Genomic DNA, 25,099 nt, shown 5'->3' with positions numbered 1-25,099 from the left:
AAAATGTGAACAGAAAACCATCTCCAACATTTGATGGCGAGTCACTTCAGAAACCCAACATTGGTCATAGTCAAAAGGCTGCAAGATTTTCTTCTCTAAAGCAAGTCACCAGATTAATGCCACCTCTCTTCTCTTGTGTATCCAACCGCCATCATAGCTGTCCTTTTTGACATCAAAGTCAAATTGCTACAATGTACATTGAGGGCTACCAAAGAGGCTGATTTGTTGCCTGCAGACAACCAGGCAATTACCAGGGGTTGGCAGAAGGACTTCTCTGCCTACCTACCATTTCCTCCTTTGCACTGCCTGCCAAGACATGGATAAAGTGTAACACTTTGGTTATAAAGGGACCGGGTCAACTTGAAATCTAGCCAATTTCAAAAGAACTTCCCTGCCAATTTTTGAGGCCTTCCAACTATATTTTCCTACAATTAAAAATGTCCCTTCACCTGCAGCGGTGTGAAAGGCTCATAAGAACATGGGAAACACCGACTATGCAGAGTGTTGTCAAATACACTAATCAAATAAGATGAAAAATAAAGAAAAATACTAGTCATCTCAGTTGCAATAACCCCAGCTGTTACCTACTAATTATAAAAAACGTTAAATCAAACCGAAGTGTAATTTTTAAGATGACTGTTACCCATTAATATTTGAAGCTTTTTCTTCTTGAACTCCTAGACAACTAAATACTCATTGCCTTAGATGTTACAGTGCCTTTGGAGCTTGGAGTTGGCAAGAGTAGAAGCAGCACTGTTCATCTCTTTCCCTCCACAGCCCTTGGAGTTGGTGGAATACGCTTTCTATTGACTTTGGGGGTGTGTGTGAGTGTGTGGGGGGAAATCAACCTCTTAATCTGTTTTTTTATGTCCCAAACCCTTCTATGTGGCACATTAAAACTGATATATTTTATACTTCTGTTTTTATTGTGTCTAGAATCAGTCACAGACATCAAATATTGTAACATTAAATCTTTAATGGAAGTACACACACTTATACCATAAACAACAATTTACACACATGTGCAGAATAACTGACATTTATTGCAACCTGGTAAAAAGGAAACATTAAATTGACCACATTTTATCTGAATTCTTTCCATATCTTTTGTGGACTCAAGCTGTGTCACAAAGGAAGCTCTTCCTATTTCATAGTGCCAATTAATTACCACTGATTAAAGCTTCACTTTAAATGAGCTCTGAGTCACAAAATAAAGGCTGTATATAAAAATGTTATTCCACTCATAGCAACCAAGTCCTAATCCCAAACTTCCTCTTATTATAAAGATCATTAATCTGAAAATCTAGAGTGACATTGTGGTCCCATTAAAGCAATGGCAAAATTCTCGCCAACTACAATGGCTCTAGGATTCCACACCTAGAGTAAAATATTCCTGAACCCATCTGATGAAATGTCCTACCATCCAACTCTTTCTTATCCCTTCTCCTGTCTGGCATTTTCATAGACACAGACTTTAGGGCCAGAAGGGACCTCCTGCACATTGGGGGCATAGAACCTCACCCACCATCTCCTGCATAATGCCCCTAACCTCTGGCTGAGTTACTGAAGTCCTCAAATCATGATTTAAAGACTTCCAAGTTACAGAGAACCCACCATTTACTTTAGTTTAAACTTGCGAGTGACTTGTGCCCATGCTGCAGAAGAAAGTGAAAAACTCCCAGGGTCTCTGCCAATCTGTCCTGGGGGAAAATTCTTTCCCAACCCCAAATATGGCAATCAGTTAAACCCTATTTTTTTTGTGTGGTTGGGATTGTGTTTTCCAATGTTTTCCAACACTTTGCATTTATCAACACTGAATTTCTTCTGCCATTTTTGGACTTTACTATCTTGAGTAATTTTTCGTTGTCTGCAAACTTTGCCACCATGCTGTTTACCCCCTTTTTCAGATCCTTTATAACTATATTGAACAGCACAGGTCCCAGTACAGATCCTTGCGGGACCATGCTATTGACCTCTCTTCATTGTGAAAACTGACCATTTATTCCTATCCTTTGTTTCCTATATTTTAAGCAGTTACTGATGCATGACAGGATCTCCAATGACTGCACGCTTTGCTTAAGAGCCTTTGGTGTGCAATCTTGTCAAAGACTTTCTGAAAGTCCAAGTACACTGGTCCCCTCTTATTCACGTTTGACTCTCTCAAAGAATTCTAATAGATTGGTGATGCATGATTTCCGTTCTGACTCTTCCTCAGCGTGTCTTCTTCCTCTTCAAGGGTTCATCATATCATTCAAGTGTCCTCACATCATTCAAGCATCTGATAGTTCTGTTCTTTACTGTCGTTTCAACCAATTTGCATGGTACTGATAGACTTACTGGCCTGCAATTGCCAGGATTGCCTCTGTAGCCTTTTTAAAAAACAGGCATTACATTAGCTACCCTCCATTAAACTGGTATAAAGGTTGATTTAAGCGACAGGTTACATACCACAGTTAGTAGTTCTGCAATTTCATATGAATTCCTTCAGGACTCTTGGGTGAATGCCATCTGTCCTGGTGACTTATTGCTTAATTCATCAATTTATTCCAAAACCTTCTCTACTGACACCTCAATCTGGGACTGTTCCTCAGATTTGTCACCTAAAAAGAATGGCTCAGTGTAGGAATCGCCTTCACATCCATTACTGCTTTAGGTCTTGGTTCAACATGGTATTTAGGCACATACTCAGTTTTAGCACAAGTAGTCCTATTGACTTTCATGGGACTAGGCACCAAGGTGAATGGATTTAAATCACCAATTTCAATCATAATTTAAATCAGCAAGGAGGAAACCTTGATTTTTAAACAATCTATTTTAGTAGTTTATAGTTACTTTCTCAAAGAGATGTTGATTCTAATTCATTGTTGGTAACTTTGCAACTACTGTATATACTCGTTCATAAGACAAATATTTTTGGTAAAAAAGTGACGCATCAAAGAGCGGGGGTCAGCTTATAAACGGGTCTACAACAAAATTGGATGATTTTAAATTCTACAGCAGTGATCAGCAACCTTTAGCACACGGCTCACAGGGTATGCACCCTAGCGGGCTTGGCCGGTTTCTTTACCTGCCACGTCCGCAGGTTCGGGCGATCGTGGCTCCCACTGGCCGTGGTTTGTTGCTCCAGGCCAACAGGGGCTGTGGGAAATGGCGTGGGCCGAGGGATGTGCTGGCTGGGAACAGCAAACTGCGGACACAGGGAGCTGAGGGGCTCCATGCCTGCAGACGCTCCAGGTAAACAAAACATCCCAACCCCCGCAGCGGCTTACCCTGACAGGCTGGGAGCCAAAGTTTTCCAACCCCTGAAATACAGGGTCAGCTTATGAAAGGGTCATACAGTTTTTGCTATTTGTACTTATCCATCTTGTGGGGGGTTGGCTTATAAACGAACGGGCTAATGAACGAGTATATACAGTAATTGCTTACGGTTCCAGGATTGCTTCAGCTAGTTCCTTAAGTAACCTAGGATGAATTTCATCAGATCCCACCGTCCTGAATACATATAACTTACCTAAATAATCTTTAACCTGTTCTTTACCTATTTTGGCTTGCATTCTTTCCCCCATGTTGTTAATATTAATTGTTGAGTATGTGGTCACCTTTAACCTTTTCAGTGAAGACTGAAGCAAAATAGGCATTAAGCACCTCAGCCTTCTTGATGTCATCAATTAGCTCCCCTCTCTTCCCCCCAGCATAGTAGAAGACCTACATTTTCTTTTGTCCTTTCTTTGGGTTCCTAATGTTTTTAAAGAACCTCTTCTTACTGCCTTTTATGTCCCTTTCTGGTGTAACTCATTTGATGCCACAGCCTTTCTGATTTTTTCCCTACATGCTTGTGCTACTCTTGACTTCCTCCTTAGCTATTTGTCCATGTCCACTTTTCGTAGGATTCCTTTTTTAATTTCAGGTCATTACAAAGCTCCTGAGGGAACCATAATTGCCTCTCACTATTCTTATCTGTTCTTTGCATCCAGATAGTTTGCAGTTATGCCTTTAATACCGTTTACTTGAGAAACGGCCATCTCCCTGAACTCCTTTTTCCCCTTTGGTGCTCTGCCAATGGGACCTTACCTACCAGTTCTCTGATTTTGCTTTTTAGAAGTCCATTGTTCTTATTCTGCTGCTCTCACTCCTTCCTTTCCTTAGAAATCATAAAATTATCATTGCATGATCTCTTTCACCCAAGTTACCTTCCACCTTCAGAATTCACAACCAATTCCTCCCTCTTGGTCAGAATCAAGTCTAAAATGGCGGTCCCCTGGTTACCGCCTCCACTTTCTGAAACAAAAAGTTCTCCCCAATACATTCCAAGACCTTACTGCAAATTTTGTCTTTTGCCCTATGACTTTTCTAACTGATATCATAGGTAGGTAAAGTCCCCCATTACTACCACATCTTCTGTTATGGTTATTTCTGCCTCATCCCCCTCCTTTTCCTGATTTGGTGGTCTATAGAAGACCCAGACCATGGGGTCACCTCCCTTTTTTATCATTACCCAGAGATTTTCAACTGCTCTACCTCTCACTTCCTTAGGGATCTCAGAACAACTTGATGTATGATACACAGGTAACTCTCTTCTGATCCTAGAGAAGAGATAGGATCTGCATCAAGGAGAGCAGAGTTACAAGGGGGTGAAACCTTTTTTTTTAAATAGTCAGAGAGCTCTAAGGCAGACAGCAAGTATGAAAAATTTCTGCTTAAAGAGTGGTAAGGATATAAGCAATGGAAAACAGGGGCTTATAATGGAAAACACAGTTAGAGATGCCCACAGTGAATATATGAGCTCTATTATATGTGAAGCCCTCTTCAAAGTGGTTGTTGGAATGATTTATACACAAGGAAGATGACAAACTAGTGAATCATAATTAGTCAGCTCTTTATGACACAGACACACCAGAACAAAAAACTACTGGTTTTACAATTTCATCACAACATCCATATTACTTGTTTAGTGCAAGGTAGCTGTTTAAAATGACTGCCTGCAAATTCAAGACTAACAGAGCTTTATGCAGCTCCCACAAGCCAAGTATGATCATGATCAGTCAATAGGCAGACAGGAGACCTCCAATACCTAACTGATGTAAGAAGTGGTGTCAGTGTTATAGAAATGTCACGTTTAGAGACGTGTGAAATAATTCACAATGAAAACAAAGAAGTACCATATATACTTGATCATAAGCCAGCTCGTTTATAAGCCAACCCCGCCCCCCAAGATGGATAAGTAAAAATGGAAAATTTTTATAACCTGTTCATAAGCCAAACCTATAATTCAGGGGTCAGCAAACTTTGGCTCCCGGGTTGCAAGGATAAGCTGCTGGTGGGCTGAGATGGTAATCAGGGTAAGCAGCTGGCGTGGGGACACTTTGTTTACTTAAGTTTACCTTGAGCATCTGCAGGCAGGGAGGTAAACTTAAGTAAACAAAGTATCCCCACACCAGCTGCTTACCCTGATGGGCTGGGACAGCAACTGGTGGGGAAATTTTGTGGGGGGGAAAGCTGGGAGTCAGGGGAGTAACCCCTGTGACCACCCCCCATATGACCCCACCCCTAGCCTGGGACCCCCCACTCTCCCCATCCCATCCCTTCCCACCTTATCTGGGGAGGGCCAGGGGAGGATGTCTCTGGCCTGACTGGAGCTGCTCCGGCAGGCTGGGCAGCATGTCCACAGCCTACTCCAGCAGGCCAGACCAGGCGGCGCGACCACAGCATGTTCCAGCGGACTGGGCCGGGCAGCTGCTTCAAAGGCTGAGGGAGAGCGTGGCCAGAAGAGGAAAGACTCTGGCCCTGCCTCTTCCCTTCTGGCTGTGCTGCCCCTCCCTCTCTATCCCCGTTCATAAGCCGACCCCCATCTCTGGTGCATCCCCTTTTTACTAAAAAAAATTCAGCTTATGAATGAGTATATACAGTAGGTTTTCTAGAACACTCATTATCTAGTCAGAGTAATAGATATTACTCTTTAAAAGCAAAAATTAAACTCAATCTATGAAAGCAAATGTATCTCATCCATTGCCTGCATTAGAACTACTCTCAGTATTTTTAGAAGTCAAGTAACTTCTATTGTGATATAGAAAAACATAATACAAAGGCAGCTCTGCAAAGATTCCATTGAGACCTGGAAATATTTTGTTAAAGCCTCACATAATATTGGACATCTCTCTTTGCATTAGTCTCCTGAAATCATGTGAATGTACCAGATGGTTTAACTTTTACTTTTCTAACAGGAAAAAAAAAATGCAGAAGGCAACAGCTAGTTCTCTTATGCCACCCCGGGCATTTATTATTATAATACATTGCTTTGTTTCTGTTGTAAATAAGTAGAGTACAAGGATTGACAATGCATACCTATAGACAAAAATAATTTTAAAAATATATGCAGTTAGGTTTTTTTGTGAAAGCTGCAGCAAGCCTTTGAGTTTTAGATAAGTGAATGTACCATAATTACATTTTGAGAATGCTTAAAATGCGAGAGAATTTTAATACAACAAAAGCAATCTAATTACTTACGATTCAGTATGGATTTAAAATGCCCGTTTTTCTTTAGGAGCACCTTGTAATTACCTATTTAAGATGACACTGTCGAAATTACAAATCAACCTGAAGTTTGTAAGCAGGAGGGAGGGGGGAGGAGGACTCTGCGCACCTCCACTCCCTCCTGCTGGCAGCAATCAGCTGGCTTGCGGCATTTTGGAGGCAGGAGGGGGAGGGGAGGAGCGAGGACTTGGCATGCAGGCTCCCCCTCCCTCTCCTGCCTCCCGAACATGGCAAGCCAGCCGATTGCCCCGGGCAGAAGGGGGGGAGGAGCGAGGACTCGGCACACCTCACCCCTCCCTCCCCTACTCGGCAATCAGCTGGTTTGCGGCATTTAAAAGGAAGGGGAGTGAGGGGGGAGGAGCCAGGATGCAGCGAGCAAAGTAAAGGGGGAGGAGGTGGGGGGAGAAGAGGCGGGTCAAGGGTGGGGGCTTGGGGGAAGGAGTGGAGTGGGCGGGCTGAAGGTTGAACCCCCCACCTCTGGTGCTTGCAGAGTAGGGGAAGCTGCCCTGGAACCTAAGCCTCCTATTTACATTAATTCTTATGAGGAAATTGGATTCGCTTAACATCGTTTCACTTAAAGTCGCATTTTTCAGGAACATAACTACAACGTTAAGTGAGGAGTTACTGTACAAAATTAATCTAGTAAAACATGCATTTACCATTTTCTAACAAACTGTATAAATTAAGAATCTGAATAAAAGTACATACATTAAGCTATATAATGGCTTATATAAGTGCCTACAGAATTAGTGCATCTTCCCGGTTTGCAAAATGTACCAAACTTAGTGTAAAGTCTACATGTATTTGCAAATCAACATGTTTTAATGTTTCCAAACAATGAGAATTCACTTTTCTTTAGGAAAATTACTAAAAAAGTATAAGTGTGATACAAGATTAAAATGTACGCAGTGTGTTTGTAGCCGTGCTGGTCCCAGGATATTAGAGAGGCAAGGTGGGTGAGGTAATATCTTTCATTTGACCAACTTCTGTTGGTGAGAGAGACACTGTTTCACCTTGCATTTTCCTGTGACACTGGGAGTACTTTTTCCAGACCTGAAGAGCAGCTCTGTTTGGCTCAAAAGCTTGTCTCTCTCATCAACAGAAGTTGAGCCAATAAAATATATTACTTCACCCATCTTGTCTCTCTAAGACTAAAACCAATTATTTAAATCAAGGTTTCCTGCTTGTTGAATTAAAGCAAACCACCCTGGAGTGCAAGCTGGTCTTTAGCTCTTCAACACAGCCAGCAACGGCTACTGAGAAGGGGAAGCACTGGTCTGGTCCAAACAGGGGTTAGAGGAGACACTCCTATGCTAAACTGCCTCATCAATTTTTTAATACATAGTCTCTACTCAAGAGTGGAGACAATGCAGTAGATGATTCCGAAGTCTGGCAGCTCCCAGGGACAGGAATATCTGAGTGAGAGACTAAGAAAGGGGGATGTCTGCATGACTTAGGGCTTATCTACATAGAAAAGTAGCAGTGGTTTAACTAAGAATACGATTTTAAACCTATTTATTTAAACTGATGCAAGAGCCTGTCCGGAAACTTATTTTACTTTAAAAAAAGGATTATTTTAGTTTAAGCTTAAATTGATTAGGAATCAGTTTAAACAAAACCATCACCCAAACTGAAACAGAAGGTGCAGAAGGTCTGCAAAGGTGTATACACTGGTTTAAAATTACATCTTTAGTTAAACCACTGCAACTTTCTCATACAGACAATGCCTAAGTGAGGGTAAGTGAAGGGGAGGAGAGAAGTTAAAGGGGAAAAGGAAGAAAAGTCTGGGAAGAGGAAAGAAGAAAAGCTGTTGAGGCGTTATCCTGAGTTATTTAGATATTTACTAGCCAAGACATACAAAAAGATGCTTCTTCCTCCACCCAAAGGGTCCTTGGGCAGCAATCTTTAGGAAGCCCGCAGCACAACCCTCCCAACATGCACAGGTGGAGGCACTGCATGCTGGGCTTCTCAGCGGACTGGTTCCCCTACCTCCCATTAAACTCTCTCATGTTCCTCTGGCTCCCTCTCTCTGTTTCTGAATAACAGGCTTAGATTTCGGCAAGCAGGTGTCTTGTAAGATTTTCAAGCCCTGATAGTATTTCTCACATGGATAGTGTTAGGATTAGTTGCCTGTAAAGCCCTGTGAAGATGAAAAGCACTAGAAGAACTATTATTAATTTAATATTTGTTTTAGTCCAACCTCATGGAAAAGAAATTTCCAAGAAGAATAAGATGAGAAAATGGTTAAAAATAGTAATCAAGCTGTTTGATCAGATTCACACTTAATGCTCTATAAGCCACCTTCATAGTGAATTTCTAATTTGGTGCTACCTTACAAAACTGAAATTTGAGTACCACTGAAAGATACTACACTTGATCACCAACTGTTTAAGCTGCTTGCTTTGGCCTTTTAGAAAGCGGACTATAGGCCATATTCCTGTACATGGGAATTTCCCCTCCATCACACCCACATAACAGGATGAGAAACAGTTTCAGTTCCAAGTTCCCTGACTGTTTAATTACCCCTCCCCCCCAACTCCCTCACCAGGAGGCCACCTGGGCTCAGACTCTGTCCCCCCCCCCCCAAATCCCCCTCCCAGGGTGGCAGTAAATGGCCAAGTAAGGGTGGCAATGGGGCGCTAAGTCTGCCATGAAAAGAGATACTGATGAATATCTATCACCCAGCTAGGAGCTGCTGCTTTCCCCTCTGCTTTCAGAGCTTGGTGGTGTTATATGTACTTGGGAGGGGGAGGGGCACGATCAAATAAGTTTGAGAACCTTGTTCTAGGGCAGGGGTAGGCAACCTATGGCACACGTGCCGCAGCACACGAGCTGATTTTCAGCAGCACTCACACTGCCCGGGGCCTGGCCACCGGTCCGGGGGGCTCTGCATTGTAATTTAATTTTAAATGAAGCTTCTTAAACATTTTAAAAACTTTATTTACTTTACATACAATAGTTTAGTTAGAGACCTTCTAAAAACGTTAAAATGTATTACCGGCATGCGAAACCTTAAATGAGAGTGAATAAATGAAGACTCGGCCCAGCACTTCTGAAACGTTGCTGACCCCTGTTCTAGGGCATATGTGATTACCTCCTTTGAAGGAGCAAGGAGACATGTTGAACAACTTGTGTACAGTCTATCTGGCTAGTGATGTAAGGGCAATACCTGTAGGCAAAGGAAATTATTGTACAGGAGCACACAGGATTACAGAACCTGCAATTCCTGTGCTTCATTGGGGAATGAAAAGGAGGATAACACAGGAAACTGGAATTCACTAAAAATCTAGGGGGTATCCTCTCTTTCCACTCCCACACCATCTCCACTCTGAGCTGGAAGCCAAGGTCTCTTCCCATCCCATTCCCTTTGTAGCCATCTTTCAGGAGGAAGTTTGGTCTAAGGGATTAAAAGTAAGGGAACTGGGATTCCTAAATTTCATTCTCAGATCTTCTACAGATTGACCGTCTCTCCTTGGCCAAGTCACTTAACTTGGAGCTCCATCTCCCTGTTTCTGAAATTAGTAACATTTTGGCTCCATTACCCTTAATCTCCATCCCCTCAGTTTCACCCACAGGGAATAGACCTGTTAAGTAAGAAAGTGCCTCTTCTAAACAGTTCCTTTCCTAATCTCTTCAGAGGAAAGTATTTGGATTGTGTAGTGAATGGTCTAGAGAAGGCAAACTGAGTACTCAGACTTATAATAAAAACACAAGGTGATTTCAGATTATACCAAAAGATAAGTTTAAAATTTGTAAAGGAAAATACTCATTTACTCATTTTGAGGGAAGGGATAGCTCAGTGGGTTGAGCATTGGCATGCTAAACCCAGGGTTGAGAGTTCAATCCTTGAGGGGGCCATTTAGGGATCTGGGGCAAAAATCTATCTGGGGATTGGTCCTGCTTTGAGAAGGGGGTTGGACTAGAACCTCCTGAGGTCCCTTCCAACCCTGATATTCTATGATTCTATGTTTTCCTGGTTTTTGTGAGCAGGGCATTGGTACACAGCACATTGCACGGTTGTATTTCTCATAGTGGATCTGCACCTTTTGCATAGATTTCCATGCTACTCTACAAAACACGGAAATGATATACCGTCCACCCCCTCCTGCCCCCTTACTGCGCTGCCGGGGGCGCGGGCCGGCCGGAGGCCGGGGCGGGCGGGAGGCAGGGAGCCCAGGATCTGCCGCTGGGGGGATTTAAAGCTCTGGCTGGCTCGGCCTATTGTGTCGATTGTAGGCGTACTATGAAATATTTTGTTTAGAAATGCAAGCATCAATATAGCACAGGAACAAATCTACACAGACACATCCCTAGAGCCCGAATCAGGGGTATTCTATCTGCTACCCAAGATCCAAAAAAATGGAAATCCTGGACACCCCACCATCATCTCAGGCATTGGCACTCTTACAGCAGGATTATCTGGCTATTTGGAGTTTCTCCTCAGACCATCCGAGACACCATCAACTTCCTAAGGAAACTACAATGCAGGTGATCTTCCTGAGAACACCATCCTGGCCACCACGGATGTAGAAGCTCTTTACACCAATATTCCACACAAGGATGGACTACAAGCGGTCAGGAACAGTATCCCTGACGAGGCCATGGCACACCTGGTGGCTGAGCTTTGTGACTTTGTCCTCACTCACAACCATTTCAGATTTGGGAACAACTTATACCTTCAAGTCAGCGGCACTGCTATGGGTACCCTCATGGCCCCACAATATGCCAACATTTTTATGGCTGACAGAACAATGCTTCCTTAGTTCTCATCCCCTAGCGTCCCTCCTCTACTTGTGCTACATTGATGATGACTTCATCATATAGACCCACAGGAAGGGGGCCCCTGAAGAATTCCACCTGGATTTCAACAATTTCCACCCCACCATCAACCTCAGCCTGGATCAGTCCACACAAGGGATCCACTTCCTGGACACTGTATAGTGCAAATAAGTGATGGTCACAACCACCACCCTATACCGGAAACCTACTGACCACTATCACAGAATCATAGAATATCTGGGTTGGAAGGGACCTCAGGAGGTCATCTAGTCCAACCCCCTGCTCAGAACAGGACCAATCCCCAGACAGATTTTTGCTCCAGATCCCTAATTGTCCCCCACCAAAGGATTGAATTCAGAACCCTGGGTTTAGCAGGCCAATACTCAACCCACTGAGCTATCCCTCCCCCGCATACTTACCTACATGCCTCCAGCTTCCATCCAGGACATATCACACCATCCATTGTCTATAGCCAAGACCCAAGATACAACCGCATTTGCTCCAATCCCTCAGACACCTACAATATCTTTATCATGCATTCTTAAAACTACAATACCTACCTGGGGAAGTGAGGAAACATACAGGGGAGTCGCATCTTACACGGGTGTTAGGGTCTGAAGTCAGCAAGTTAGGCGAAAATCGCGTATAGTCAAATGCTCATTAAGTGGAATGGCGGGCAGAATCGCCAGCACTATAGGTACAATATTTAAATTGCTATTTTTCTCTTTTTTTTTTTGCCAAGCGCGTATAGTTAAAAATCGCAGAAGTTAAATGCGCCTATGATGCAACTCCACTGTATTGACAGAGCAAGACAGGTACCCAGAAGTCACCTATTACAGCACAGGTCCAACAAGCACACTAACAGAACACCACTGGCCATTACATACAGCCCCCAACTAAATCCTCTCCAGCACATCAACCATATACAACAGGGGTAGGCAACCTATGGCATGGCTGCCGAAGGCCACACGTGAGCTGATTTTCAGCAGCACTCACACTGCCTGGGTCCTGGCCACTGGTCCGGAGGGCTCTGTATTTTAATTTAGTTTTAAATGAAGCTTCTTAAACATTTTAAAAACCTTATTTACTTTACATACAACAATAGTTTAGTTATATATTATAGACTTACCGAAAGACCTAGAAATGTTAAAATGTATTACTGGCACGCGAAACCTTAAATCAGAGTGAATAAATGAAGACTCGGCACACCACTTCTGAAAGGCTGCCGACCCCTGATATACAACCTATCCTGGAAAACGACCCCTCACTCTCACAGACCTTGGGAGGCAGGCCTGACCTCGCTTACAGACCGTCCCCCAACCTGAAGCAAATACTCACCAGCAACTATATACCACACCACAGAAACGCTAACCCAGGAACCAATCCCTGAAACAAACCTCGTTGCCTACTCTGTCCCCATATCTACTCTAGTGACACCATCAGAGGACCCAACAGTCAGACACACTATCAGGAGCTTATTCATCTGCACATCTACTAATGTGATATATGCCACCATGTGCCAGCAATGCCGTTCTGCCATGTACATTAGCCAACCTGAATAGTCTCTATGTAAAAGAATAAATAGACACAAATCAGACATCAGGAATGGTAACATACAAAAGCCAGTAGGAGAACATCAGGGTTGGAAGGGACCTCAGGAGGTTCTAGTCCAACCTCCTGCTCAAAGCAGGACCAATCTCCAACTAAATCATCCCAGCCAGGGTTTTGTCAAGCCAGGCCTTAAAAACCTCTAAGGAAGGAGATTCCACCACTTCCCTAGGTAACCCATTCCAGCGCTTCGCCACCCTCCTAGTGAAAAAGTTTTTCCTAATATCCAACCTAAGCCTCCCCCACTGCAACTTGAGACCATTACTCTTTGTTCTGTCATCTGGTACCACTGAGAACAGTCTAGATCCATCCTCTTTGGAACCCCCTTTCAGGTAGTTGAAAGCAGCTATCAAATCCCCCCTCATTCTTCTCTTCTGCAGGCTAAACAATCCCAGTTCCCTCAGCCTCTCCTCATAAGTCATGTGCTCCAGTCCCCCAATCATTTTTGTTGCCCTTCACTGGACTCTTTCCAATTTTTCAACATCCTTCTTGTAGTGTGGGGCCCAAAACTGGACACAGTACTCCAGACGAGGCCTCACCAATATCGAATAGAGGGGAATGATCATGTTCCTCAATCTGCTGGCAATGCTCCTACTTATATAGCCCAAAATGTCCAATTTCCCTGGACATTCAATAACAGATTTAAAAGTAGCCATCCTTCAACAAAAAAAACCCTTCAAAAACAGGACTTCAAAGAGAAACTGCAGAGCTACAATTCATTTGCAAACTTAACGCCATTAATTTGGGCTTGAAAAGAGACTGGGAGTGGCTGGCTCACTATAAGAGAAATTTTCCCTGTCTTGGTATTGACACCTCCTCATCAATTATTGGGAGTGGACCACATCTATCCTGACTCAATTCCTCTTGTCAACACTGGTTCTCCACTTGTAAGGTAACTCCCTTCTCTTCATGTGTCAGTATATCTATGCCTGTATCTGTAATTTTCACTCCATGCATCTGAAGAAGTGGGGGTTTTTACCCACAAAAGCTTATGTCCAAATAAATCTGTCAAGTCTTTAAGGGGCCACCAGACTCCTCATTTTTTTTAATGAATATATAGCCAACTTGGAATTATTTATGTTACATTACATAAATAAACCTCTCAGATTCCTCTCTGCTAACACACTCACCTCACTGGCTCCATTCTTAGTCTGAATCCCAGACTGTGCCTATGCTGTCGTCCTCCTCCCCCCCCTCCCCCAACCTATTTCCTGCTCTCTCTTGAATTTCTGCCCTATTTCCAATAAAGCCATTAAAATTTATAATCTACATTTTCCATTCCTTCAGTCCCCTTGACAGCTTCTCCAGCTACTCTTCTCACTCCCCTGCCCTGTAGGATGCAGGAGCCATTTCAGGCCCTATTTTCCTGCAGCTCTCAATGCCTCCCTCCCTCCTCTCATTCCACAATCATTCCTCCAACTGATGCTTGGCTCTTTCTTCCTAACACCAGCTGCCCCCTTCTTTTCCTCCCCTCCAGGAAACTTCTGCTTCCATGTCAATCAGCTCTCAGCCCACTCCTGCAGCCATCACTTCAGTCACTCAACCGCATCTTCATCCAGCACCATAGTCCCTCTGATCTATCAATTTCTGAGTTGGCACCAATCTCTCTAAGCAACCCTGCTCCTCCACACACTCCAGTATGCTATCTTTCCACAACGTCCAGTCTATTAATATCTTCTATTACTCTCCTGCTCTCAGCACAGTCCTTCTTGAACTGACCTCCCTCCAACATTTAGCTGTTTTTCACCCTCAGGTCAACAATTTTGCTCCTCCTTCACTCTGTGCATCTAACAATCCCCAATTCCAACCCTCCTCTTTAATCCATTTCCTCTGCAGAGCATCTACAAAGAAATCCCAAAGACCATGCAGATTTCCTCTACATTTGTTCCTTTGTCAATTGTAAAATGCTAAGCAGTTCTCTGGACTTATACCTACCCTTCCTTCATTGACTCCAACCCTCGACTGCAGTGGTTCTCAAACTTCTTTTTACTGGTGATCCCTTTCACATAGTGTGACCCCCCCCTTATAAATTAAAAACACTTTTTAATGTATTTAACACCATTATAAATGCTGGAGGCAAAGTGAGGTTGAGGTGGAGTTGACAGCTCGCGACCCCCCATGTAATAACCTCACAACCCCTAGGGGTCCCAACCCTCAGTTTGAGAACCCCTGCTCTACTGTCGATCTAATGCTCCACTTCCATGCCAACTGGAGAGTCCCTCCAATTTCTTTCCAAGAAAAAAAAAAAAAAAACCATTTACAGAGAATTTTCCTATATGCTCCTTTTCACACACTCATCTTCCTTTATCAGAGGGGTAGCTGTGTTAGTCTGGATCTGTGAAAGCAGCAAAGAGTCCTGTGGCACCTTATAGACTAACAGACGTATTGGAGCATGAGCTTTCGTGGGTGAATACCCACTTCGTAGGATGCATCTTCCTTTGGCCTCCTCTAATTCCAGAGTATCCCTCTTGTTCTCTTCCAACCCATTAAGTGTTCCCTTGACCTATCCCCTCTTACATACTCCCACTGCCTCCACTTCCTCTCGCAACTCTTTTCAGTATCTTTTTCAATGTGGCTTCCGCTTGCTCCACTTTGACACTATCACCAAGATCCCAAATAAGCTGCTCACAGCCAAGTCTCAGGGCCTCCTCCATGACCCCCTCTCGCTTTTATCATCCCATGCTGTTCAATGCCTATTTTAGATTGTTTGATCTTTGGAACGAGCTCTTGCCTTTATCAAACTCAACTATGGCACCACAGGAGTTGTAACAACAAGTGGCCAAACTGACAGCTAGTACACCTCTACCTCGATATAACACTGTCCTTGGGAGCCAAAAAATCTTACCGCGTTATAGGTGAAAATGTGTTATATTGAACTTGCTTTGACCCACCGGAGCGCGCAGCCCCACCTCCCCAGAGCACTGCTTTACCGCGTTACATCCAAATTCATGTTATATCGAGGTAGCAGTGTATTAGCTGATAAACTCTATTGATGGCTATGGTGTTGCACCTGCTAACATTAGTAGAGAATTCGGCCCCAAATATTTGTTTAGCATTAAATTGGTTGGAGAGCAATCCACACACAAAGGCACCCAGCAAAAATCCAGGTATCTGCTTTCTAACTCAACAAAATAAACTATAGATTTCTAACTAAGACCCACTTGTACACTACAGAGATGCATAGATCCTGAAACTAATCTGTTCTTGTTACTGCATACCTCTGTGAAAGACTTTTTAAATGGCCATTGGAACCATTGTAGATAGGCTTCTAAAGAGAATATTTAGAACAAGTTAAGTTAGCTACCACACTACAGTAATCAGGGAAGGAAGTTATTCTCTTTTTGATTCTAAGGTCATTACTGAATATTGCTCATCAAAAATTAGGAAAGTGCAGACCACTGCGTGTTTTTACATATACTCAACTACAAGGTAACTCTGCACAGTATATTTTGCAATTAAAAGGTTCAAAATATTGAATTGCTTCCTCTTCTACTGAGTTTACTCCACCCCAATCTTATACCTGGAATGACCCTAATCAGAGTTCAAGAAAAAAAAATGTAGAAACGTGCTCTCTTAAGATGCAGTTATCTTGAACACTAAAGATGAGTGCAACTGAGAAACGATAAACAAGACTAAATATCTTAATATGAAACACATTCTTAAGGAGGGATGTGATTAGAACAAACTACTAGGAATCAGGATTCCTGGGCAATATTCCCCACTCTACCACCAATTCAGTGACACCTTGGTCAAGACACTTCACCTCATTTTCCTCCATGAATATCATTTTCTTTTATAGCCGTCCACTTCCATAATCTCAATTTTCTGTAACCTCCAACTAAGAGGCCAAATTATTCCATGCTAAGTCTCTTTCCAGTCGACTGATACCCACCACCTCCAAGGGAAAGTTTAAAGGCATTAAAAGAAAATTCCTCCATCAATTTGCAATTTTTGGGAGAGGCTAGGAAAAGTAGTTCTACCACACTGTAACAATAACACTAACCTCCCTTTATTTTTTAAGCAGGGCTGCAGCAAAAGTGGCTGGAGCTAGAAACTTGGCACGGCTGTAGTCCTCACTAAGGACTAGTGTCTTTTCTTAGTTTTATAGGAAAATAAAATTGTGACTGAATAATGATTTCTGAGCATGATGAGCTGATTTTAGCAGATGGTTAATGGAGACCTGCCTCCTTTTTGACATTACTACACATTTCCCCAGCATGAACAGAACTGGGGAATGAAGCAGTAACAGGACTTGCTAAGACAATTTTCATGAAGGAAGCTGTCTCACTGATGTCAAAAATCCTCCCTTAACAGGAAAGCAAGAAAACTGCAAGCACAGAAAAAGTTGTGGAACCCATGATTTTAGGGTCTGAACAATTTTTTGGCTGAATTCTGCAATACTTTTCATGATCTACATGGTTTTCAAAAGATAAATAGAGATCTGCCTCCAACCAAAGGTTGAAATTCACCCCATCCATCACCCCCAGAAAGGAACTTGAAAGTCTAATTGAATTGTTTAAATATTAAGTATTTTTAAATTAAGAAAACAAGGAAATTATGAAAAAACCTATGTTAATGAAGCATTTAAAGCACAATGTTAAAATTCACAAAAAGTCAGAAAATGCAAGAGCTGACAATCCAACAGCAAAGTCAACTAGGTTTGCACATTTTATTTTCCATTCTTATTATTTCTAAACACATACATAAAACATGTTAAGCTAGTAAAACATACAATTATATACACAGGATACATAGTATGACTGAATTACTGTTGTATTTCCTGGTTGTTTTTACATGCGTAATCTTAATAATGCATTAACTAGATTTGTGTGGGTTTTGATTTGTTGTTTATAAAGAGGCTTCTTGGATGAAAGGCAGTATTATATAAGTGCAAAATATCATTTCAAGAACCTTAAATCAACATAAAGATGACCTCATAAGTTAATATATGCTCTCTAACTGACATTCACCTTGAATAATTGTTATGTTTTATTAGAAACTAGAATCTTTCATTATGCATCTGCTAGGGAATACCAATTGTCATTTCCTGCAAAACAATAATACCAATTTCTTTTTAAAATACATATTCATTTACTTTCAAACTGTATTAAAAATTCAGTTTAACACATGGCAACAAATGTTGATTCATTCATTCCATAAAATTAATTAATTTTATACAAGAATAAAGAATGCTCTTCCCCATAGGTTAGAGATCTTAGCACATGCTGAAGACAGCTGGAGAAACAGGAAGGTTTCTTTTTGCTTTCCCCAAATAGAAGTGTAAATACCATTCTGTAAGAAAGCAGGAAACAAGTTGAGAAGCAGATGAGAATGTTAGGTAACCCAGTCAGGAAACTGAACAGCCTCTCATTAGAAATCCTGATCTGTTGTAGCATTCATCATGAATAACAGAATCAAAATGATCAAAGAAGAAAGCCAGTTTAAACACATACTAATCTGTTGTTTTTGAAGGAGAAACTAAGATGAGTGAATTTCTGAATAACTTCACTGTCAATGTTTAGGTCTTCTCTTCACAAAGATGTTTACCAACCTTTAAACTGTTTCAGTATGTGTTTGCTATATTAGTTTAAAAAATTCCATCTTAATTCCTCAATAATTTTAATTTCCTAATATTTAAATTGTACCCATTCCTAGTTTAACTTCCTTCCATCTGCAAAGTTAAATTTCTGAAGTCTTGTTCCACTTTATTAAACCCATTTCTAATTTGAGTTCTTTCATTAGGTCACCTTGCCATCCTCTAGGATGAGAGGCAGTTTACCCCTCTTTAGCCTTTAAGTATACTGTTAAATTACAATAATCCCAGGTTACATGTTCTTCACAAAAAACTCTCCACCCCACCCAGTGAAAGAGAATTCAAAAGTGAAAGACCATATTTTACAGTAGGGCACAATGCACAGTAATTTTATTTTGAGCTGAATTCTCTGTTAATAAATCCCAGTATCATTTTTACAGAAGGCTCATAACTGCAAGGATTTTCAACCATTGTTTTCATGCTCAATATACTGCATAAATGTTTCTGTGTATACTCTCTTTTTCTCTACCACTGTCAGACTTATTTAACAGTTATCCATGCTAAACTGCATTTTCCATTTACTGCCTGTTACCTAAAGATCCCAAATCCCTCTTAATCTGGTTGCCTGAACACAGTTATTTTCATACTCCTCTAAAACAAGGACCTGCAGTCTGATGAAAAAAATTCAGTGCCAGTATTCATCCCCTGACCCAAATTACTGTTGCCAGGATATGCAGCAGTAATGCAGTAGTTTCTCTGAGATTCAGAGGTTTCATTTTATGCAGGGAACAGGCAAAGTATTTAGTTTTATTATTCAATATTTTCCACAGTGACATTGCTCAACAGTAAGATATTTGAAAGAGCAAGTGTTGACAGATTTTTAAGGCTCATTTCAGAATGATATCTAGCTAATATACAGTGTTTTGTACATGAATGCTTAACATTTCCAAGAAAAAAAACAACTAAATTATTTACCCCTATTCCAGAAACTTCAATCAACAGACAAGCATACCCAGTGATAGCTTCCCTCTGGAAATTTCAATGTCTGTCCTCAGATTATGTATAGAATTCATTAGAATGTTATTAATAAAGCATCTCACTGCCATGGCACTCCAGCAGCAAACATTTAAACCAATATAAATACTAAAAAGCCAAACAAAGGATCAAGTAAATAATTAAAGAACTAGATTAGGTAACATTTCTGAAGCACCACTTCTAACCCCCTCCCTACCTCACATCAACACTGACCCTCTCCAGGCAGCTAATGCCCCTGCTGCAGGCACAGGCAACATCCTGGGAGAATCACTGGCTGGACAGGTGGAATATCTCTTAGGACTGAAAACCAGGATTTGGAAAGATGACACGGGAGCTCTCAAGCCACTGCAATGGACAACGATTCCAATCCTCCAATATCATGGCCTGAGAGGGAAGGGATGGGGGGGGGGGGGAGCAGAGGCCAGTGATACCTATACATACTAAAGGGTCCAGAATGAGCCGGGGAAGAGTGTACAGACTAGTGAACTCCATTATGAGTTTGAGGATGCAAAGGAGAACTGTGGACCCCCCCAGCCCCGGGTCGGCTTGAAAGAAGGGTGCAGAGACTAGCACACCCCTCCCACTGAGCTCTCTGTGGGGAGAAGGGGAAAGAGGACAGTGCATGCCACTGCCCCATTAGATTCTCTGCAGAAAAGGAGGAGGAGATCCGCTGGGCTCCAGAGAAGGGGGAATTGCAGTAACTAAAGAGCCCCCAACTCCCAGAGGTACTCGGGGCACAAGGCGCAGAGGCCAGCGGGGCCCTCCCACGTTGGGCTCGGGGGGGGGGGGCAGAAGGGCGCAGAGGCCGGGACCCCCCCCCCCACAGGGCTCGGGGGGGGGCAGAAGGGCGCAGAGGCCGGGAACCCCCCCACACACACACACACTGGGCTCCGGGGGGTTGGGGGCAGAAGGGCGCAGAGGCTGGGACCCCCCCCACACACACACAGGGCGGGGGGGGGGCAGAAGGGCGCAGAGGCCGGGACTCCCCCCCCACACACAGGGCGGGGGCAGAAGGGTGCAGAGGCCAGGACTCCCCACACACACAGGGCGGGGGCAGAAGGCGCAGAGGCCGGGACCCCCCCCCCCACACACACACACACCGGGCGGGGGGGGGGCAGAAGGGCGCAGAGGCCGGGACTCCCCCCACACACACAGGGCGGGGGGGGGCCGAAGGGCGCAGAGGCCGGGACTCCCCACACACACAGACTCCCCACACACACACAGGGCGGGGGGGGGCAGAAGGGCGCAGAGGCCGGGACTCCCCCCACACACACACAGGGCGGGGGGGGGCAGAAGGGCGCAGAGGCCGGGACTCCCCCCCCACACACACACAGGGCGGGGGGGGCAGAAGGGCGCAGAGGCCGGGACTCCATGCCAGGAATAGGTCGTAACCCCCCCGCGCTCGCCCCCTTCCGCCCCAAACACGCCCCCGGGCGGGAGGGACCAAGGCAGGCCCCGCGGCAGGGGTGCGGGCCGGGGAGGGGCCGCGGGGGGTCTGGGCCGGGCGTTACCTGGAAGTCCCTGTCCTCGTTGAAGCGGGAGAACCTGTCCGCCATTTTCTGCTGCCGTCTCCTCCGCAGCCACCGCCTCGGCCCGGCTCAGCCTCGCTCTCAGCGCCGCCCGCGGGAGCGCGCCTCACCAACCGCGGGAGCGCGCCTACGCGGCCCCAGCGCGGCCCTTAGGCCTCCGCGCGCATGCGCGCTGAGCTGAGGGCTTGCCCTCTACTCCCCTGCCGTGGAAGGGGGCTTCGGTGGGGGCGGGGTAATGAGTGCGGGGCTGGGGCTGAGGGGGTGGGGGCGGGGGACGGAGAGGGGGGTGAGCAGGGCCTCAGGGGATTGGGGCAGGGAAATAGCAGGTGGGCGCCAGAGGCAGATTGACGGGGGACAAGGTGGAAGTGGATGGGGCAGTTTGGCCTTGTCTGGCTTTTCACAGCTTCCCCTTCCCATTGGCGTTGTCAGTGGTGCGATTATTATTACTACAAATTATCTGTATTGCTGTAGCGCTTAGCACCCCAGTCATGGACTAGGACTCCACTGCGCTAGGTGCTGTACAAACAGAACAATAAGCCAGTCACTTCCCCCAAAGAGATGACAAGCTAGTGCTGGTCTCAGCTGCCCCTCTGATATTTTTTACTACCATGGCTAATGCTGACAGTCATGGTGGCCAGCCTACAGTGGCGTTAGCAAAGGTGAGCCCATAATAGTGGGAAAACTTTTGGAAATCCCGAATGTAGACACAGCCTGCATGCTAATAAGTTTAAGGAGCAAGGAAACTACAGAGCAAAAATAAACTCATAATGGATCTACGTGCCTTAAAATCAGGAATCGTGTAAAAAAAGTGAGATGGGAGAGAAAATACTGATGGTGAAAGCAGAGAGAAAAGGAAGGGGGCGACATGCTCCAAACCATCCAAAAGCTGGCTGAGGAGGGGCTCTAACAAGAGAGGGGGGAACCTGCCACCCCGACACAGTAACACACATTTCAGGGGATAAACTGGGGTGGGCAAACTACAGCCCACCAGCTGTTTCAAGCCAGTCCTTGAGCTCCCTCTGGGGAGCAGGGTCTGGCACTTGCCCCACTCTGGTGCTCCAGCAGGGTCATGGGGCCACTCCACGCGGCTCCTGGAAACCGTGGCATGGCCCCCCTCCGGTTCCTATGTGCTCCAATGGCCCCCTCCTGGTGCTCCAGTGGGAGCTGCTGGGGCAGTGCCTGCGGACAGGGCAGCATGCAGAGCCTCCTGGCCACACCTCCGCATAGGAGCCAGAAGAGGGATATGCCGCTGTTTCTGGGAGCCACTTGAAGTAAGCGCCACCTGGAGCCTGCACCCCTGAGCCTCTCCCCACACCCCAACCCCCTGCCCTGATCCCTCTCCCATCCTCCAAACCCCTCAATCCCAGCCCAGAGCACCCTCCTGCACCCTAAACACCTTGTCCACAGCCCCACCCCTGAGCCCACACACCCATCCAGAGCCTGCACCCCTTCTCACACCCCAACAGCCTGCCCTGATCCTCCTCCCACCCTCCAAACCCCTCAGTCCCAGCCCAGAGCACCCTCCTACACCCCAAACTCCTCATCCCCAGCCCCACCACAGAGCCCTCACCCCCACACACACCTGCCCCAGCCCACAGCCCCCTCCCACACCCTGAACTCATTTCTGGCCCAACCCCAATTTTGTGAGAATTCATGGCCCACCATACAATTTCTATTCCCAGGCATGGCCCTGGGGCCAAAATGTTTGCCCACCCCTGTGATAGACTGAAAGTAAGAGGCTTATTGCTAGGCAGAGCTTTCTGACCTAGGAGCTTTGGAGCCACGTGCAGGTGCTGTGAAGAGGAAGGAATTATGGTCCTATCTCATTTGCATCAAGCTATATCTGCCAAGATTGTCAAGGCCCTCTAGACCTGAGGAAAGATACCAGTATCCCTGAGGTTCAGCTGAGGAAGGAACAACACAGAACCTTTGGGCCATATGCCAAGTATTATTATTTCGTTATACTACTCTGTCAGTACAGCACAATGCCCTGCCTTATGGTACAGTATATGCTGTAAGGACTAATAAATAAGGAGAAAGTAAATAAGGAAGTGTTATTTACTCCTTCTCATAACACAAGAACTAGGGGTCACCAAATGAAATTAATAGGCAGCAGGTTTAAAACAAGGAAGTATATTTACATACAACACATAGTCAACCAGTGGAATTCCTTGCCAGAGGATGTTGTGAAGGCCAAGACTATAACAGGGTTCAAAAAAGAACTAGATAAATTCATGGAGGATAGGTCCATCAATGGCTATTAGCCAGGATGGGCAGGAATGGTGTTCCTAGCCTCTGTTTGCCAGAAGCTGGGAATGGGCAACAGGGGATCACTTGATGATTACCTGTTCTGTTCATTCCCTCTGGGGCCCCTGGCATTGGCCACTATCAGAAGACTCCTGGCTTACTCAGTGTAGCCATTCTTATGTTCTTAAATTGCTGTTTATCTAGAAGTGATCAGCCTACTACCCTGTCTTCATTCAAGTCTCTCCATCAGACACTTCCTCTGTGATAACTCAGCACTTAAATGGGTAAGATACCCACACAGCCAAGGTAACCATATGATCTTACTGCTGTGATTCCAGTTAACACAAACACTGGACCTGGTGATTATGCTGTTAGGTTTATTTTCTAAAGTACATGCATACATGATATATATGACAACATTGAATTAAATATTTTGCTGCAGTACCAATAAATGGGTGAATCCTAGAGAATACATTAATGATTATTGGGGGTGAAAGGTGCAATACTATTTCTAGCATTCCTTTGTATTTCAGAGGATCTTTGCTGATACAGAACCCTAATCTCAGTCTGATTAAGGATGGAACACAGGAACTGCCAGACAGGATCAGACTTGTGGTCCATTAAATCCAATGTCCCCTCTCTCGACAGTTGCCAGCACCAAATGCTTCAAAGGAAGGGCCAAGAACCCTGCACTAGGCAGATGTGTGTGGGGCAGATTATCACACATTAGGTTACATCCTAATCTCTAACAGAAATTGGTTTAAACCCTGAATAATTATGTTAAAATAAAATAATTATGTTAAATAACCCTTCAAAAATTGTGAGTAATAACTAACAATGAGCTTACATGATTTTCAGCAAAAGTGGTCAACTCTGGGTCTCATAAATAGAGAGCCACAATTAGACCTGTATGAAAGTTTAGCCCCACTGAATCCAGAAGTGCTGCACCCGGCTCTGAATTTCACCCACTGTACTGAAAATGTTTCTCTATGGAGAGGTGCTAGAAGGAAACTAGTTGACCTGCCCTCCTCGCCAAACCAAACCAAACCTCTGGTCATTTACCAAGACAAATGCAAAGATGTTCTAGAGCAGGTGGGGGGCACATCAACCCCTGCGGTCCAATGGCGCCAGTGCTCGTAGGGAGCCTGGGCCGCACCCAGCGGCCCTGGAACAACGTGTCCAGCGGGGCGCTGGGAGCCATTGACCCGACCTGTGTATTCAGGCAGGGGAGCGGCCGCGCGCCTACTTCCGGCCCCATTGGTCACAGGCCGCCCCCGAGCTGCTCCCTGCGCCGGGCTGGGGGGGGGGCGCTTCGGGCTGTTTTCTGGGGTTCAAAGCTCCTTCCCCCCGCAGGGGTCATGGCCCAACGCGCGCATGTGCAGCATGGCCCTGATCCTGCGCATGCGCACCCGGTGCCTCATCGCAGAGTTATGTCAACTGCGCACGCGCAACAGGAAGATCGCGCACTCGGCACCGCCTCCCCAGTGCGGGCCGAAGAGGCAGCCTCCTGCGCGTGCGCAGTACGGGGCCGGGCGAAGAGAAGAAACGCCCCTAGTATGGCGGCTGTGCCGAGGGGTCCAGCAGGCGGAAAAAGAGCGTCGCCCCGCAAGCCTGAGGAACCGACTCAAGCTGCGGAGCGGACCCGGCCCTGTCATGTTTCTAGACACTAGGGCTCCGCTGCTGTTTGATTGATAACTGTCCAAGCCAATAGGTGGCCGGGATTAGCGACCCTTGGGGCGGGCCTTCGGCGCGTGGGAAGGGGCGCGTTTGCGGGGAGTGCGCCTGCGCAGAGCCCTCAACTGGCCGGCCTTCCGGAGGGAGGTCAAAGGTCATCTCT

General features: G+C 45.1%; 1 protein-coding gene across 3 annotated transcripts in view; it reads right to left on the bottom strand.

The window, feature by feature from the left end:
• Positions 1-21,215, bottom strand: part of GPATCH8 (G-patch domain containing 8) — an 83,253-nt gene extending 62,038 nt beyond the window's left edge. For all 3 annotated transcript variants that reach the window (XM_039504148.1, XM_039504150.1, XM_039504149.1), the window contains exon 1: positions 20,998-21,215. In XM_039504148.1, coding sequence (XP_039360082.1) covers positions 20,998-21,042 — 45 coding nt within the window. In that variant the 5' untranslated portion in view covers positions 21,043-21,215. The remainder of the gene's footprint in view (positions 1-20,997) is intronic.
• Positions 21,216-25,099: the final 3,884 nt, after the last annotated feature.

This window comes from Mauremys reevesii, linkage group 17 (assembly GCF_016161935.1).
Source record: "Mauremys reevesii isolate NIE-2019 linkage group 17, ASM1616193v1, whole genome shotgun sequence".
Lineage (NCBI taxonomy): Eukaryota > Metazoa > Chordata > Testudines > Geoemydidae > Mauremys > Mauremys reevesii.
The sequence above is the reverse complement of the archived record's forward strand: the minus strand, read 5'-3'. Positions and strand labels throughout refer to the sequence as shown.